Here is a 16,987-nt window from a genome sequence, read left to right as displayed (position 1 = left end):
TTTTCTGGAATGTTCCAAGCTGTTTAAAGACACAGTTAACTTAGTGTATGTAAACTTCTGACCCACTGGAATTGTGATACAGTGAATTATAAGTGAAATAATCTGTCTGTAAACAATTGTTGGAAAAATGACTTGTGTCATGCACAAAGTAGATGTCCTAACCGAATTGCCAAAACTATAGTTTGTTAACAAGAAATTTGTGGAGTGGTTGAAAAATGAGTTTTAATGACTCCAATCTAAGTGTATATAAAATTCCGACTTCAACTGTATGTTTTCATGGAAAACAAGGACATTTCTAAGTGACCCCAAACTTCTGAATGGTAGTGTATATATATTTTTTACCCTTAATAATCTTGTTTGTTCAGCTAAATAAACCAGGATGAAAAACACTCAGATTGGCAGTTGAACAGTGTAAATAGGTTAAAAAACCCCACTATAAATAGTTCAATATAACAATGTTTTATTCATTTTCACTTTGAAAGGAAATAATTACAGTTCGTCAATAACTGCATATTTATATATAAAGTGGCAAGACCATTTAGATGAGGAATGTTGATAGGTTAATTTATAGGTGACCATATTTAATATATTGTACACAACATAATCTCATACTTATCTGTACATGTACCTCTGTCAAACAGCAGGCTCTCAAATGACAAGTAGCTATTTAATATGTTCATTTAAAACTGGGAAAGTTTGAGTACCTGCAAGAGTGCAAGACTTTAAAGCTGTGAGAAGATTTACAGATGTAGTGTCAGAACTAATGGCCCTACTGTACAAAACAATAATAAACAATAAAGAAGTCCTAATATTGATGCAGTTACACTGGGGCACCAACAGCGGTCAGTGTCTCTCCCATCTGGCAATATGATAAAAGTTATAAAGCCTTCAGCAAAGTCATCAATAGCAATGTTTGCCATTGATGTGTCCTCATCAACCCCTCCTTCAGGAAGAGTCCTGTCAGGTTTCAGAAGTTCCTCCATGGACCAGCCACCATCAGACACAGATGAGGGCCTCCACCTTCCACTTCTGACACCAATGTTCAGCAACATTTGACTCCAGCATGTCTCAAACTGTAGGTTCCACACGGAAGAGCTCAGACATCCAACTGTTGTTTTAACAGTTCCAGCCCTTTAGATGTGGGAGCTAAATACCCAATACTATATACTCAATACACCAATACTGTATCAGTGACATCTTATAGTACATGTACCGTCTATGTATGAAAAAAATAAATACAAATGTATGCACTCACTAACTGCTAAATGACTAAAATGTAAAAAAACAAAAAAATTATGTGTTGGCAAGAAAGGGGTGAGCTGCCACATGATAGTGTTTTGTCAATTTCTTTCACAGGAGCATCAGATCTCAAGGACTGAAGGATACACTATTTTGTCTAGTAATAGTGTTTCTCCACTTTCGTATCACAACATTGTATTGTGCAACATGATACCTATGGGTTTCTGATATGGGCTACAGTATCTGAATGTATAGGCCTAAGGTGCTCTCTTGCTTTTTTGCACACAATGGAGTTAAACACCAAGAGCCTCACTTCTGTCTCATCTCATCAAACTATCAGCACAGACTCAGTTTGAAATGGAAGAGTTGTTGGAATGAGGAGAGTTTCACAGTACTGTACAATAAGTACTACAACTGGCGAACAATAGAGAGCACACTTGGCTCATTTAGGCAGGGATAAATACAATGCAAAGCAGTCCATGGTACCCCTACCCCTGCTAAACAAAGACGTTATGCCTTCTCTCAGTAGGATAGAGAGCCTTATTACCCGGTGTCTCATTTCATCCACAGTGGGAGGTGGGGGATAACAGGCCTCAGTTTGGGCCTAGGTACTCTGTGTTCTCTGTGGCCGGGATGTGTCCGTTAGCATGGGTCTTGACGGAAGGGGTGAAGTCCTGCTGGTAGTCTGGGTTATCTATACTGTTCTGGGGTTGGTATTTCTGGACGCAGTGGAGACTGCTATTGGAAGTGGGGTAGAGGCCATTGGAGCTCGGGGAGGGGAGACCATTGAACATGGGGAAAAGGCTGTTAGCAGTGGGGGTGAGGCCATTGGAGGTGATGGGGGAGATGCCATTGGAGGTGGTTGGGGAGAGGAGGGAGGGCTGGAGGGTGTTTAGGTACTCAGGCCCCACTGCCCCATTCTTATAGAAGTTCAGGTACTCTGTCTCTGTGTCGTCTGAGGAGATGGTGGGGAGGAGGGTGCGAGGGGGACCGGGGTGCTGGTATACAGGGTTCATCATGTCCGACATTCCATTCTGGTTCATGTAGTCTGTTGAAGCGAAATAACAGAAATGAGTTACTACAGCAGGAAAACAACCACTCTGTGTACTAAGTGAAGACATTTTATTAAATGTTCAATTGTAGGATTCTAAACAATGACAGAGACGCGCTACGTGGCATATGACCTACAGCCATTGCCCAGCAGAGGTCCTTCTTCCTTTGAAAATAAAACCGTTTCTGGTAAGAAAACTTCACAATGTATCACTATTTCTTAGGAAGTGAGACATGTTCTCAGGTTAAGACCCTTTGGGCGGTCAAGGAGCATACTTGCCTGGAGCTGGCTGGAAGGCTTGGTCCAATAACCTGTCTGTGGGATCAGCAATGTACCGGAGAACCATGCTTCCTTCTCTGACAGGGAACCCATTCTAGGTAGAATAAAATCGTTGTTAGCCCAAAGCCACACCTTAACTGCAAAGTATCATATGAGTTAGAGATGAGAGTTGTTTCATATTGTGAAAGACTCTGTCAATGCTACAAAGTTTCCTTTTCAATACACCTCAATGTGCATTTGTGATGTTGACTGTTACAAAAAAAAATTACGTGTGTCTCTCTTACCCCATTTCTGCTGTGGCACATTCCAAAGCTACTGTTCAATGTGCTGTTCTGGCTCTGAAACACAGATTTATACCCAGGTCAAAAATTACATTCCAACACATCTGGTAAAATACCACAAAAACATAAATAAATATCCACATTTCTGTAGGCCTACTTCTACTAAGTTCTTGTTAGTTCTTTACAGTAATGTTTAGAAAGGTCAAAACCTTTTAATTTCATAAATGCGTATGAAGAAGAAGGTAAAATAAAAGCAACCATCCAAATGTAATTATTTTCGACAGGCTGAATAAGAGGAAATGAAAAGAAGTGAAGCAGGGGACCATCTGCCAAAGACTCCAGTCCAAGCCCATAAAAGGCTGTATATTGTACCAAACGCTGGTATTATATAAGCAGGTCCCTCAACTTGTATTCTGGCAGAAAAATATTGAAGAAGTAGTGCTGCCTGCCTGCAAAGGTAATTGAAAGCTTATGGAGTAAGCAGCCGGCTTTCAGTGGCAGGCATACAGCCCAGATAGCCAATACTGGACCTCTTGGAGGAGAGGAGAGGAGAGGAGAGGAGAGGAGAGGAGAGGAGAGGAGAGGAGAGGAAGGATTTCTCCTTATCTCAAATGCTATCAATCAAGGGGCATATGTGAGAAAGCGGGGGTGAGGGAGTAGTGGGGGAGTCGGGGGTCAGAAAAAGGACAGGGGAAGAAGAGTCCCCCTGATGACAATTTAACAGGAACAGGAAGTGGGCGATTGAGGCCTGTCTTGTTCAAGCCAGGTATGACACGGTATAAACGCCCACATAAATTAAATTTACTCTGTTTCCAAGATTCAATTTCACTACGATTGCAAAAGGGGCTAACTAAGAACTTGAACAGGGATACGTACTATCAACATGACCTCATTTCATCTTGTTAAATACAGGATAAATAAATAAAGACATTGTTCTAGCCTTTGCGGAAACAATTGACCACAAGGTTGTTAGTTCTAATCCAAGGTGTAGTAGGGAAACCTAAATTGCCTCCAGTAGTCTAAATTGCCCAATAAACGTCCATTTCCACCCTGCCAAAATGTGAACTCGGTAGAGGTGGATACCAAAATTCTGCAGACCCCTTCTTTGTAGAACAACAGAAAAGAGCTGTGAGCATAAAAAGTTCGATGGAATTCCTTTTCTTTGATTCACTGCAATGATGCATTTAATCCAGTTTCTTTAATAGACTAAAAAACCTATTCTCTGTGTTAGAAATTAGTGCAGAGGCAGAGAGCCAGTGGCTGGTGGATGGTGGATGCAGATTAAGCCTTCTCCTGGACTAATCCCCATTGAACATGCTTTTTAGTATAGGAGTAGACTATGTCTGAGAAACAGTATCTCTCTATCAATTTAAGCCTCGTCCCCAGGCTCAAATTGCTGGTGCATAGAGCATGGTAACACTGTGCAACTTGAAAGGGGTGTGGTGAAAATCAAGGCGGGTGAGGGAGCGAGTCTGCTACAGCTGTATTAGATGGGACTTTGAAAAATGGCGAAAATCGTCAATCAAAATAAATGTTCTATCACATTGACCATATCATTTTTGGGAAGCCCAATTGATTCTGAGTTCGGGCATAAAAAGTTTATATGTGAAAACTATTTATAAAATGTGTATTTTCAGATTTTCCAAACTCACTTAAACCTTGTTTAAATCACTTCTGCTGCTCACGCTTTGAAGTCCACAATGTAGGGGGAGGTTGTAAAGGTTATGCTAGATGGTGATTGAATGAGAGATCAGCCAATTAAAACCAGCGGTTGTTTCATCCGCTCCTGCCATAGACTTCCAGTCAAGTCCCGTTCTGAGGCACTGTGAAACCAGACGGTTCGACAGAGAGCCGGCTAGTGGACGAGATGACAAAGCAGTAGATTATGGCTAGCCTAGTGGATGTGTTATTGTACCATAGAGTGTAGGAGCTGGGTACGCGAGGTACTGTGGCTGGAGAAGAAGCTGTGCTGAGGTACCAGGTACTCGTCTGCGTCCACAGCGTCCTCTATGTCCTCTCCACTGATTAGGCTCTGGTAGAACCTGGTGTCTGTGGGGCTTGGGAGGTGCATTCGGTCATCACCCTGGAAGAGACACACACATACATCTCACCATCAGTACCCAAAGACCAGTCAGAAAGAATTACAGAGTAGGTCGTGTTTGTTCACTAACCTTACAGTGGCTGAGTGAGTTTAATAGGCTTGTGTTGTCTGTGACTCCACAGTAATTAATGACAATGAGTTACAATGCTCACCTGGATGACAAGATAACGTGGGGGATCGCGCGCCATCTTGGAAAACTCAGCTATAAGATCTCGGAAACGAGGCCTGCTGTCTGCATCGATCATCCAACATTTGACCATGATCATGTAGACGTCTATGGTACAGATAGGAGGCTGGGGGAGCCGCTCCCCTTTCTCCAGCACCCCTGCTATCTCATTGGCTGGGATGCCGTCATAGGGCTTGGTCCCAAATGTCATCAGCTCCCACACGGTCACACCTAAACAGAGGTACAGTGAAATAGATAAGAGTCACAATCAATGGCATAATCTCAGTTAAAAACTTTAATTACTGTCACAATGAATTACACAGGTGGGAATTGGCCTGTTTGGATAAGGCTAAATTGAAATGTTTCTTACAGAAGAAATATGAAAATGCATAACCATGGTAGCAATTGAAAGGGAACAGTTTGGAGATTCTGGGAAAATTATTAGACCAAATGTGAGGACACAACAGTTCACCTGACACAAGACTGAATCCAAACATGACACTGTTGATTTTGTGTGCATTTGACGTTTACTGTACTTTTCGCTGCATTTGTTGATAACGAAATCTGAAAATACTCTGGATACATTCAGTAACATGATAAAAATCTTCCTGGAAAATGTGGGGTAGGTGTAACATAAGACAAAATATGACATGGGTTTGAGTGAGAAGACTAACTGGTGGCCACACACCTCTCTAAAGTGTGCATAGTTCCTAAGGAATTTCAATGTACTTTTATGACTCAAAGAAGTCTTCAACTATAAAGTGCATTTTTGAGCTCTCCTAGCTGTGCCGTTGAGGAACTACGGAAAGCACACGTGTAGTTTGTTTGGGTTGGAACACAACCCTGCATCCCCGCCATCACACAAATACTGTAGTTGTTTACGCAATCCAAAAACAGTCCATTCTAAATAGCAATCTGGGTCAGGTGGGCATCATTTGAAAGCCTGTTCTATTGCCAACATGACTAGCTAAGTTATAAAATACGATCTTACAGTGTTAGGCTTTCACAATGCAATTCAGGGAAACTGATTCTAATTTTGGTGTGCATAGAAAGGGGTCATGAGTGCATTCAGGTGCGTGCTGCAGTGAATTTTCTTCACAATAGACAAACATACGCTCATTGTGTTCAGAACAACCCAGGGTATGACGCCATGTCATCTTATAACTGTACATCAAACATAGTGATCATAAACATTGACACTGTATATAACATGAGTTTTATGATATGGAAATGTGAAGTGCACATTTGGACTAATGGTGTTTGGCTTGCTTGTATGACATCAAAGCGGTATTTATTATACGGTAATCCTCAACGTATCATCTTTCAAAATAAATAGAGTCCTAATTTCCCTCACTCAGACAACAAAACATTTGCTAAAGTTGCCCAGTTAGCGGGACGAATGGGGGCAACTTCATGTCGCGTGCGGTGCTCAAGTTCAGAACGGCTGTCAGTCAAAACTCATACAGCGCTGTGAAGCGGAGAGCCTGAGCTCTGACGTCATGTATAGCATGTTACTGTACAGCCACTGCGTTCCAATTTATGTGTTTATCAGTGCCCAAATCTGCCATTTTCAACCTGTATACGGGTACGAGTGGAGGGCTACTTATAGTGGCATAGGCACAATCTCAGTTAGTTAAATAACTAGGGAAGATGACTTTGTTTTCATTCCAGAAAAGCTGATAGGCAGATACCGACAATGTCAAGTTACTTTCTAAAACACTGCTGAGTCAACATCAGGATGTGTCCTTAAGAGTGGGAGTTGGCAGGTTCCATTGGTGTTGGATCAGTTTGAAAGGGAAGAGGAGGACGAGGAAAAGGAGAGGAGGATGGAAAGAGAGGAGGAGGAGGAGGAGGAGGAGGAGGAGGAGGGCTGGCGGGTGGTGCTGCCAGGGCCTGCTGATGTCTTTGCCTTGTAAGCAGAAGACACAACTTCAGAGGACAGGATCTGGAGACCGGCCCACAGAGCGGAAATGTGTGTGTGTGTGTGCGTGCATGCTTCCAAACTGTGTGTGTCCAAACCAGGGGTGATGTGTGTTAGGGACATTGGTTTGAGGTTGAGGTTTCAACATTCTAAGACATCGGACCTCCAGGACCTGCTGGTGTAAAGTTAGTTCACCGATACCAGATACCCATTTCTCTAATCTCCCAGATGCTCAAAAAACCCAATACTCCTACCTGGACCTGATTTTAACAGTTCTGATTAAGTACAAGATCCAGAAACGATATTTATGTATCTGGAGTTACACAAGCATTGTGGTTAATTCCGGCACAGTTCAGCATTGACATGTATTGCTGTACATACAGTATTCATATATGTATGTTAAAGAGATTAGTGCATGAATCCTATTAAATAGTGTGCATATGTGTGTTCCTGACCATAGCTCCAAACATCACTCTGATGTGTGTATTTCCGGTGGAGGATGGACTCCAGTGCCATCCATTTGATTGGTACCTGCAGAGAGAGGGCTCATGAGTTAGGGTTCACAAGACCAAACTGAGGTAGTTCTTCCAGATGGCTAATACAACATTAGGTATGTAGGTAAAGCATCTGTGTTATCAATAGACTATATTAGGTTGGGTTGGAAATAGTAACAACATATATCACCATCAAACAGAACAATTAAAAAGGGGATCATAACATTACATTTCCTTTACAAAAAATGTGTTCCTTGTGTTACATTACTTCACGGGAATTCAATTAAATTCAAATCAAACTTTGAGGAGCAGACCTTTCCTCCGTCAGCGTGGTACTCCTTCTCGTCAGCGTTGAGGAGTTTGGCCAGGCCAAAGTCCGTGATCTTGACGTGCTGAGGGGTCTTCACCAGGACGTTCCTTGCTGCCAGGTCACGATGCACCAGGTGACGCTCCTCCAGGTAGCTCATCCCCTGGGGTCAACCACAGGTCAAAGGTCAAATGAGGTGGTAGAAGTGAATGAGTGAGTCTAAGGCCATACATGGGCCCTATTTGAAGCATTCTAACAGTATTCAAACAGAGCCATAGGCCTACAGCACTTTTTAGTGCTTTTATTGTTTTAAACAGGTCAACAAGATGTCAAGTGAGCGGTGAACTGTAGGGGTCTATAGGAGTGTATGGCCATTCCGAACTTTCCACTGACTCACTGTTTGATTAAGCTTTAATACACTACACTATGACTCATGGGTAGTCAAAGGGCCAGCGTTTTGGTCAAGTCCCATGGCTAGGAAAAACACAGGGCCTTATAGTCTGGGTGCCACGTTCCAGTTTCGCCATTTATGCTTAACCTCCACATGATCGTTGTGTGACAAGACAGCAACAAGGTTTCTAAATCAAACACAGACTGACACCAAATCTGTATAATTATGCTGTAGAGCATGACAGACGACTTCAGGACAGGAAGTGCACCCAGCATTTTGTGGTTTGAAATTCCAAATGTAGCCGTAACAGGAGTAAAAGGAGAATACCGATTTTCACAAACACACTTTTCTTTTGGTTAGTTGGAAAAATAACAGCGTCTTGGAAATTCCCTACATTGAATAAACACAGATTGTCCGGTCGTTTAAATGCACCTTAGTCTTACCTTGGCGATCTGCACACACCAGTTAAGGAGGTACTGGGATCCGATGTTGTCCTTGTTCTCCTTGACGTAGTCCAGCAGACAGCCGTAGGGCATGAGCTGGGTGACTAGCTGGACTGTGGAGGTCAGGCAGATGCCCAGCAGACGACACACATGGGGGTTGTCCACACTGGCCATCACATAGGCCTCCTACAGTCAGTTAGATATAGTACCAACATTTACTCCAGGGCGGTACAGTACAGTATACAGCATTTAGGGCTAGGGATGGTGGCATCATTCTAGTGTGCATTCATAAAACTCAATAATGATATCTAAACATGAACCATTTCAACAACTGACAGCTTGAAGAAAATGTCCGCTTATGAGCCAGATATTTAAACGTGTAAGACATTTTCTTTAAGAAAGTTCTTGACCTCATGATGAGATGTCAAGAGAAACATCACTGCAAAACCTCAGCTGTCCATGCACTCTAAATCCTGAAACTGAATAATCACAGGACTGTGCCACACCTGGGCTCAAATCATATTTGATATCTTTCAAATACTTAAGAGCGTTTGATTGAGCCTGCCTGAAGTGCTAGATGGGTGGGGCATGAAGTTGGACTATTCTATTGGTTCCATTGCGCCAGGAAAGCTCAATCAAGTGCAGCCAGCCAGCCAGCCAAAGTATTTCCAATACTATATGAACCCAGGTCTGGACTGTGTTTTTTAAACTGCGGTTACTGGAAGAGATTTTTGATTTAATTCCAGCAATCCTTAACCTTGAATTAGTATCCTCCTCCCACGCCCCAACCCTGGTCCAAACCTTCTCAATTAGTTAATCTCATTTCCTACGCTCCCACTGAGAGGTCGACTTCTAGAGACCAGACTCCTTTTCCCATTTTCTAACTAAATGTTGTCATTATTTCAGCTTCTTCCCAAATTGAAGAGCATGTGCTTGGAATGAGACTTTTAGAGGAAACATGACACCTAAATTGTCCAGTGACATGCAATAGTGGTTGTATAGGCTACTCAATAATATATTATGCCACTAAATTAGGTCAAAATACTCATTTGTCAACAAATGTTTAGTTTGAAAGTGCATGTACAGTGTGGTATGGATAACCATCAATGAATGTAAGATACCATACTGTACCTAATAGCACTAACTTAGATTCTACTGTAAATTACATATAGAATGTCTTTACATTTGGAAGATACCAGTTCTAACTCCTATGAACAAACATCTTTGAGCAGGGATGCCAATCCTGGTCCTGGAGGACCGAAACATTTCTGGATTTTGTTTCTACCTGGTAGCTAATTGCACTCACCTGGTGTCCCTGGTCTGAATTAGTCCCTGATTAGAAGGAGATGATAAAACCATGTGTTTCATTCCTCCAGGACCAGGATTGGGCAGCACTGTCTTAGAGTGAAGTGATATAGAGGGATATAACTCACGTCCAATATCTCCCGGTTGGCTTTAGGTGATGTGGCCTCTCTTAAAACCTTAATGGCCACAGGAATCTTCACATCCTCTCCTTCAGGGACCCACAGACCCTGCACGACACACACACACACACAAAGTACAGAGGTTTTCATGGTCATGTCAAGAGGTCAGGAAAAATGTCAGGCACTAAATAATCATAAGAAAACTGTGTGTACTTGAATCATTTCTTAAAGGTTTGGTTCGTTACAGTGGAATGTGGGAATGGTAAAATAACTGATAGTAAGTGTGGATTGGATTATGATGCATGATGTGGTACGTTAAATATGTGGCTGTTAATTGCAAAATTGACAACAGATGTAGATGTGGTTAAAGGGTGTTGGTTTATATGCAGTCTTAACACACATTCCCATAAGCTCCTTTACTACAATACCACAGTACAATCCAAGACACTGGAGTTTTCTGAATGAAATCTAGAAAAAGTAACGTTTGTATTTACCTTGTAAACAGTGCCGAAGGCCCCTGATCCCAACACTTTGATCTTCTTAAACTCTGTCTCTTTAAGAATGCGGAGCAGAGCCTGGTTGGGTGCCTCACCACTGGGGGTCAACGGTTCAACTAACTGTAGAATAGCAATAGATGCGGATAAGGATTGTTCACCTTCTGTTCACTTTGATGCACTATCAATGATGACTGAATTCCATCCATAGAAAGCCCTTAAAGCTCAGTGGTTCAGTGTCTGCCTCTCACCTCTCTCTCTTGGAGTAGTCTTCGCAGGGTCCTCTTCCTCTTGATGTGGCGTCGCCGTAGCAACACGAAGACAGACAGGCCCATGATGAGGAAGGCAAGCAGCCCACCCACCACACCAGCTGCGATCACTGATAGGCCAGAGTTACTGCATGGGAGACAGATGGTAACCAATCAATGCAGAGAAAAGACGACATACACATTATAAATGTTCATTAGCTTAGTAAACTTAGTGTTTCTAAGTTTAAATACAATTTGAACAGTACTGTTTGAAGTTACTGTTCATGATTAGAGTCAATTGCTTACCCTATAGTCTGACAGCCTTTCAGACCAGGACCGGTACATCTGTAATCATATAAGCACATATGAGCACGTGTCCATTCTAACACCTCGGCTGAATGACTTTTTATCTATTTTTTACTGAGACATTTCTTTTTTTATTAAAATGCGCATGTGTCTGTATTTGTGCATTACTGTATTTATGCGGTTGTGACAGATTCCTTGACTTACCCCTGGGTACAGTTCTGATGGCACAGCTGGCACACCTTCATCTTATCTGCATATTTCCAGATGAAGGTGTTCTTGCCCCCTGCCACCCCTGGCACCCCTCTAGGGCACCCCAGGACACAGTTGTTGCCATCTTTGAAGTTAGCACACTGGGTACACTGCTCGTGGCCCTGAAAGAGAGAGAAGAGGATTGCAAGACATTGTATTACATACACATCTAAAGAAACATTCTAAGGAAACAGGCCAACTGTGCGGAGACATAACATATTTAACAGACACAACTATTGTATAATAACAGCATGCTAGAGAAATACATTGTACCTATTGTGCTGGGACATGGCATGGAGAGAGACACATACTGCTTCATAGTATATTTAAGCAATAAGGCCTGAGGGGGTGTGGTAGGGAAAGGGGGATACCTAGCCAGTTGTACAACTGAATGGATTCAACTGAAATGTGTCTTCCGCATTTAACCCAACCCCTCTGAATCAGAGAGGTGCGGGGGGCTGCCTTAATCGAAATCCAAGTCATCGGCTCCCGGGGAACAGTGGGTTAACTGCCTTGCTCAGGGGCAGAACGACAGATGTTTACCTTGTCAGCTCGGGGATTCAATCCAGCAACCTTTCGGTTACTGGCCCAACGCTCCTACCCGCCAGGCTACCTGCCGCCCCTATATGGCCAATATACCACTGCTAAGGGCTGTTCTTATGCATGACGCAACGCGGAGTCACCAGCCGTGGTACACTATATATACAAAGGTATGTGGACACCCCTTCAAATTAGTGGATTCGGCTATTTCAGCCACACCCGTTGCTGACAGGTCTATAAAATCGAGCACACAGCCATGCAATCTCTATAGATTACTTACTGAAGAGCTCAGTGACTTTCAACGTGGCACCATCATAGGATGCCACCTTTCCTACAAGTCAGTTCGTCAAATTTCTGCCCTGCTAGAGCTGCCCCGGTCAACTGTAAGTGCTGTTATTTTGAAGTGGAAACGTCTAGGAGCAACAACGGCTCAGCCGTGAAGTGGTAGGCTACACAAGCTCATAGAACGGGACCACCGAGTGCTTAAGCGCGTAAAAATCGTCTGTCCTCGGTTGCAACACTCACTACAGAGTTCCAAACTGCCTCTTGAATCAACGTCAGCACAAGAACTGTTCGTTGGGAGCTTCATGAAATGGGTTTCCATGGCCGAGCAGCCACACACAAGCCTAAGATCACCATGCGCAATGTCAAGCGTCAGCTGGAGTGGTGTAAAGCTCGCCGCCATTGGACTGTGGAGTAGTGGAAACACGTTCTCTGGAGTGATGAATCACGCTTCACCATCTGGCAGTCTGACGGACGAATCTGGGTTTGGTGGAAGCCAGGAGAATGCTACCTGCCCCAATGCATAGTGCCAACTGTAAAGTTTGGTGGAGGAGGAATAATGGTCTGGGGCTGTTTTTCATGGTTCGGGCTAGGGCCCGTAGTTCCAGTGAAGGGAAATCTTAACGCTACAGCATACAATGACATTTGAGATGATTCTGTGATTCCAACTTTGTGGCAACAGTTTGGGGAAGGCCCTTTCCTGTTTAAGCATGACAATGCCCCCGTGCACAAAGCGAGGTCCATACAGAAATGGTTTGTTGAGATCGGTGTGGAAGACCTTGACTGGCCTGTACAGAGCCCTGACCTCAACCCCATCAAACACCTTTGGGAATAATTGGAATGCCGACTCCGAGCCAGGCCTAATCGCCCAACATCAGTGACCGACCTCACTAATGCTCTTGTGGCTGAATGGAAGCAAGTCCCCGCAGCAATGTTCCAACATCTAGTGGAAAGCCTTCCCAGAAGAGTGGAGGCTGTTATAGCAGCAAAGGGGGGGACCAACTCCATATTAAAACCCATGATTTTGGAATGAGATGTTTCGACAAGCAGGTGTCCACATACATTTGGCCATGTCTTGTATATTGGCCATATACCACAAACCCCCGAGGTGCCTTATTGCTATTATAAACTGGTTACCAATGTAATTAGATCAGCTTTCAGCCAATCAGCATTCAGGGCTCGAACCACCCAGTTTATAAATACTTAGACATAGAATAAATATAAGAGACACACGTACTGGTCCAGAGCAGGTCTGGGTTCCATTGAGGAGCTGACACTCAGGGTGACACTCCACACACGTCTTATTCACTTCAGTCTCACGTGGCTCCCTGCAAAATGAGGACAAAATGTCAGCATGTAACATATTTCCACTACCCTAGTCCCAGATCTGTTTGTGCTGTCTTGCCTTTATTGTCATTGTCCCATAGGAGTTTCTAAGACAGCATAAACAGATCTGGGACCAGGCTATAATTTCTACTGGTTGAACATTTGATTTCAGGTGGTTCCATTTGCAGATGGTTGCATTGATCCCTTTCCTCATAGCAAGAGTTACATTGTAAGCAAGGTGATGCTCAATATTTGACAGAGGAGACTCCCAAAGTTAAATAGCTATGAGTTAAGTGCTCCCATTCCAGCTGAGAGGACCGTCTTCTCATGAATTGGGTTTATTGCTGCCTTACTGTCTTAAGAACTTCTTACATGTACTCCTGATGGCACGTCTTCTGTCTGATTTTACTATTTAGTTCCATGCAAAACTGCATCTTGCAAAATACCCATGTTCAATTGATAGCTTAAGTTGCCAATAGTTTATCTTTGCCAAGTGTACAAAAAGTACATTTCACGCTTCTTCACTGCTTCAGCTTTGCAGAATCAGGTTACACTTTGATTGTATAAATGGGGAACAGAAAGGGGCTCCTCCCTCACCCCTCTAGTAGGTTACAGGAGTCTACACAGCTTCCTGCTCGGCTGTAGTCCTGACAGGCGAAACACATGGTGGGTCCAGGTCCCCAGCAGCCATCTCTGGTACACATTGTGTCACATGTGTTGTTCTGCAGCTCTGCAAACACACATATACAGACACACAGATATCAATACAAAATAATTATTTTAACCCAGATTAATACATAAAGTATATATAGTATTCAAAATATCCTTTTTACTTTTCACACAACCCTGTACAAGCAACAAGCTAGCGTTAATTTCCTAGTTCTCCCACACTTTCATAGTTTTATGGCCACAACAATAGAGATTGGCATGGGCCAATATTAATCTCAGAGCCACATATCCCGATGTAACCTTTAGTAAGCACAGAACATCATGTTATCTCTAATTTATTATGGGCTTGAGTTGTTTATGTGACATTATGGTGTTGACTATTGGTGTTTGTTGCGTCTGTTCTGTTTGTTGGTGTTCCTTTTTGTGTGTTATGTGACCACACATATCAATAAAAATGTTAATCATAAAATAATGACTATGATTTACCGCATGCGGCTGCATCGGCATTGCTCTCCAGCCGGACGGTCTGCGTGTTGGACTTGAACAGCTGCTTCCAGTGGCGTTTCTTGGTGTAGCAGAGGTTGAGGTTCCTGGTGATGACCACGTCTCCATCACTGATCTCCTTCAGCGAGCGAAGACCCAGGTGGGTGATGGTTAACTGGGTTATGGCCAAGCTCACCAGACCACTGAGGAGGGAGAGAGACGAGAGGGGGTGAGAGGGAGAAACTTCATTTAGGAAGTTCAAGGTGGCTATAGGGCTTGACCAGCTCACCACTGCCATTCTATAATAGAGGCTGAGACTGAACAGTGGTCTTACCGTTTGGTCCGTCCTCTAATGATCTCCAGGTTTTCAAAGGGACTGAGGGATGTCATGTTCTCTGGCCAGTTCTGAATCAGCAGGTAGCCTGGATGGGTTTTTTTTTTAATGGAAAAAAATACAATATAAATACATTTGAAAGTAAAATAATCAACAGCATGGCTCTTTTGATAATGTTTTAGTATAGTTAATAGACTAGTCTGCAAAGCCTCTTACCAGTGATTTCTCTGACAGTCTTAAAAACGTCTAGCTTGGCAGGGTCCATCTTTGGTGCTTTGGTAAATTGGTCCCTGTGAATAGCAATAACTGTGAAATGTAACTGCCATATTCACAAATATAATACATTATATGTGATGTAAAAAACTAGTCAGGTCTTATTCTACAGGCTCGTAGGTCTTATTCTACAGGCTCGTAGGTCTTATTCTACAGGCTCGTAGGTCTTATTCTACAGGCTCGTAGGTCTTATTCTACAGGCTCGTAGGTCTTATTCTACAGGCTCGTAGGTCTTATTCTATATGTTCTTAGGTCTTATTCTATATGTTCTTAACACTTACCCATGGATAGATGTGTAGATAATAGCAATGTTCCCATTGATTTTGGTGCAGTTTTTGAATGTGTCAATGTTGGTGGCATTAATTGACAGAATATTGGCAAGTTTCCCCATTCCAAGTCCATTGCAAACTGTGAAAATGTGTAACATATTAATAAAAACAAACTTGGCTTCTGATTTCTTCCTCCCCCAGAAAACTAGTGCAGTACAGCAGGGTAAAATACATTTGTATTCAAGAAGTAAAATGAAATTCCAATTCAAGAATCTGAAAATCCTCTATTGGAAATCAAATTGTATTGAACACAACCCTGCAGTGCATCGTTGGGGAATAACACTGTGGGATGAACATTACATGTTACAGAGAGACACATTCAGGCAGTATCATCATGAACGCTATCATCCCTGCCATGAGGATGTAAAATAACGTTAGGAGTTGTGGCAGTATCAACTCTACCTTTGGGGCACAGTCCATCACACTTCTTGCACTTCCTAACCCCTCCCTCGTCCACTTCGTATGTGTCACCACTGCACGTCCGAACGCACGCTCCATGGTCTGTCACCACATAGTTATCTGAGGGGAAAAAACAGAATATATAACAAACCTATGTAATGCATTGTGTACTGTATAGAACAGGATTGCATGCATGCCAGTGTCTGAGAGCTGATTCTAACAGCCTGGAGAAAGTGGAGGCAGCTGTAGTATTGTCTTTCCTCGTTTATGCAGTTTATGATTAAACTCAGAGACTGGCACAGACTGACTGACTTAGAGCAATACACCAGCCCATAGGCCAGCGTTTCCCAACTCCAGTCCTCGAGTCCCCCCAACAGCACACATTTGTGTTGTAGCCTCGGACAAACTCACCTGATTCTACTTGTCAACTAATCATCAAGTCCTCAATGAGTTGAATGAGGCGAGTTTGTCTGGGGCTACAACAAACATGTGTGCTGTTGGGGGTACTGGTGGACTGGAGTTGGGAAACACTGGCCTAGAGGGACCATTTGGCCCCTTGTTCAGCACACCAGCATACCATATCTGAACGTTTCACATCGCTGAATGTCTCGGCTGAAGCACCCTCTGTGTACAAAGCTTCTAATTAATATACAGTAGCCTCATAGAGGAGGTCATAAGGGGACATGGATGGGACATGGGGGTTTTCTTACGAGGGCAGGTCTTGACGCAGGTGGCCCCGAAGTTGTACTTCCCGTCTGGGTTGTTGACCAGTTGGTGAAGGTTGCGGTCGTAGAGCAGAAGGCGCGGACACGAGTCTTTACATGTCCCGTCATCCTGAAAGTCCCGGCAGGCCTACGGCACCAAACAGGGCTATGTTCATTAAGCACCAAATGGAAGAAAACAGACAAACAGGAAATGGACTACCTGAACTTGTCCAATAAGAAACGCTTGTTTTCAC

The 16,987-nt window shown here is 43.2% G+C and overlaps 1 protein-coding gene across 1 annotated transcript in view; it reads right to left on the bottom strand.

Annotated features, from left to right (window-relative positions):
• Positions 1-443: 443 nt before the first annotated feature.
• The window catches only part of LOC311146176 (epidermal growth factor receptor-like), a 75,759-nt gene continuing 59,215 nt past the window's right edge, over positions 444-16,987 (bottom strand). Inside the window, exons 7-27 of the mRNA XM_084182667.1 lie at positions 16,740-16,881; positions 16,033-16,149; positions 15,583-15,709; positions 15,245-15,318; positions 15,029-15,116; positions 14,698-14,897; positions 14,140-14,272; positions 13,454-13,544; positions 11,350-11,516; positions 11,146-11,184; positions 10,843-10,987; positions 10,592-10,714; positions 10,107-10,205; positions 8,674-8,859; positions 7,847-8,002; positions 7,494-7,569; positions 5,104-5,348; positions 4,766-4,933; positions 2,854-2,907; positions 2,570-2,663; positions 444-2,287 (exon numbers count right to left, since the gene is read on the bottom strand). Coding sequence (XP_084038793.1) covers positions 1,833-2,287; positions 2,570-2,663; positions 2,854-2,907; positions 4,766-4,933; positions 5,104-5,348; positions 7,494-7,569; positions 7,847-8,002; positions 8,674-8,859; positions 10,107-10,205; positions 10,592-10,714; positions 10,843-10,987; positions 11,146-11,184; positions 11,350-11,516; positions 13,454-13,544; positions 14,140-14,272; positions 14,698-14,897; positions 15,029-15,116; positions 15,245-15,318; positions 15,583-15,709; positions 16,033-16,149; positions 16,740-16,881 — 2,979 coding nt within the window. The 3' untranslated portion in view covers positions 444-1,832. The remainder of the gene's footprint in view (positions 2,288-2,569; positions 2,664-2,853; positions 2,908-4,765; positions 4,934-5,103; positions 5,349-7,493; positions 7,570-7,846; positions 8,003-8,673; positions 8,860-10,106; positions 10,206-10,591; positions 10,715-10,842; positions 10,988-11,145; positions 11,185-11,349; positions 11,517-13,453; positions 13,545-14,139; positions 14,273-14,697; positions 14,898-15,028; positions 15,117-15,244; positions 15,319-15,582; positions 15,710-16,032; positions 16,150-16,739; positions 16,882-16,987) is intronic.

The sequence above is a fragment of the Coregonus lavaretus genome, assembly GCF_964263955.1.
Source record: "Coregonus lavaretus genome assembly, chromosome: 19".
Classification (NCBI taxonomy): domain Eukaryota; kingdom Metazoa; phylum Chordata; class Actinopteri; order Salmoniformes; family Salmonidae; genus Coregonus; species Coregonus lavaretus.
This window is presented reverse-complemented; position numbering and strand designations above follow the sequence as displayed.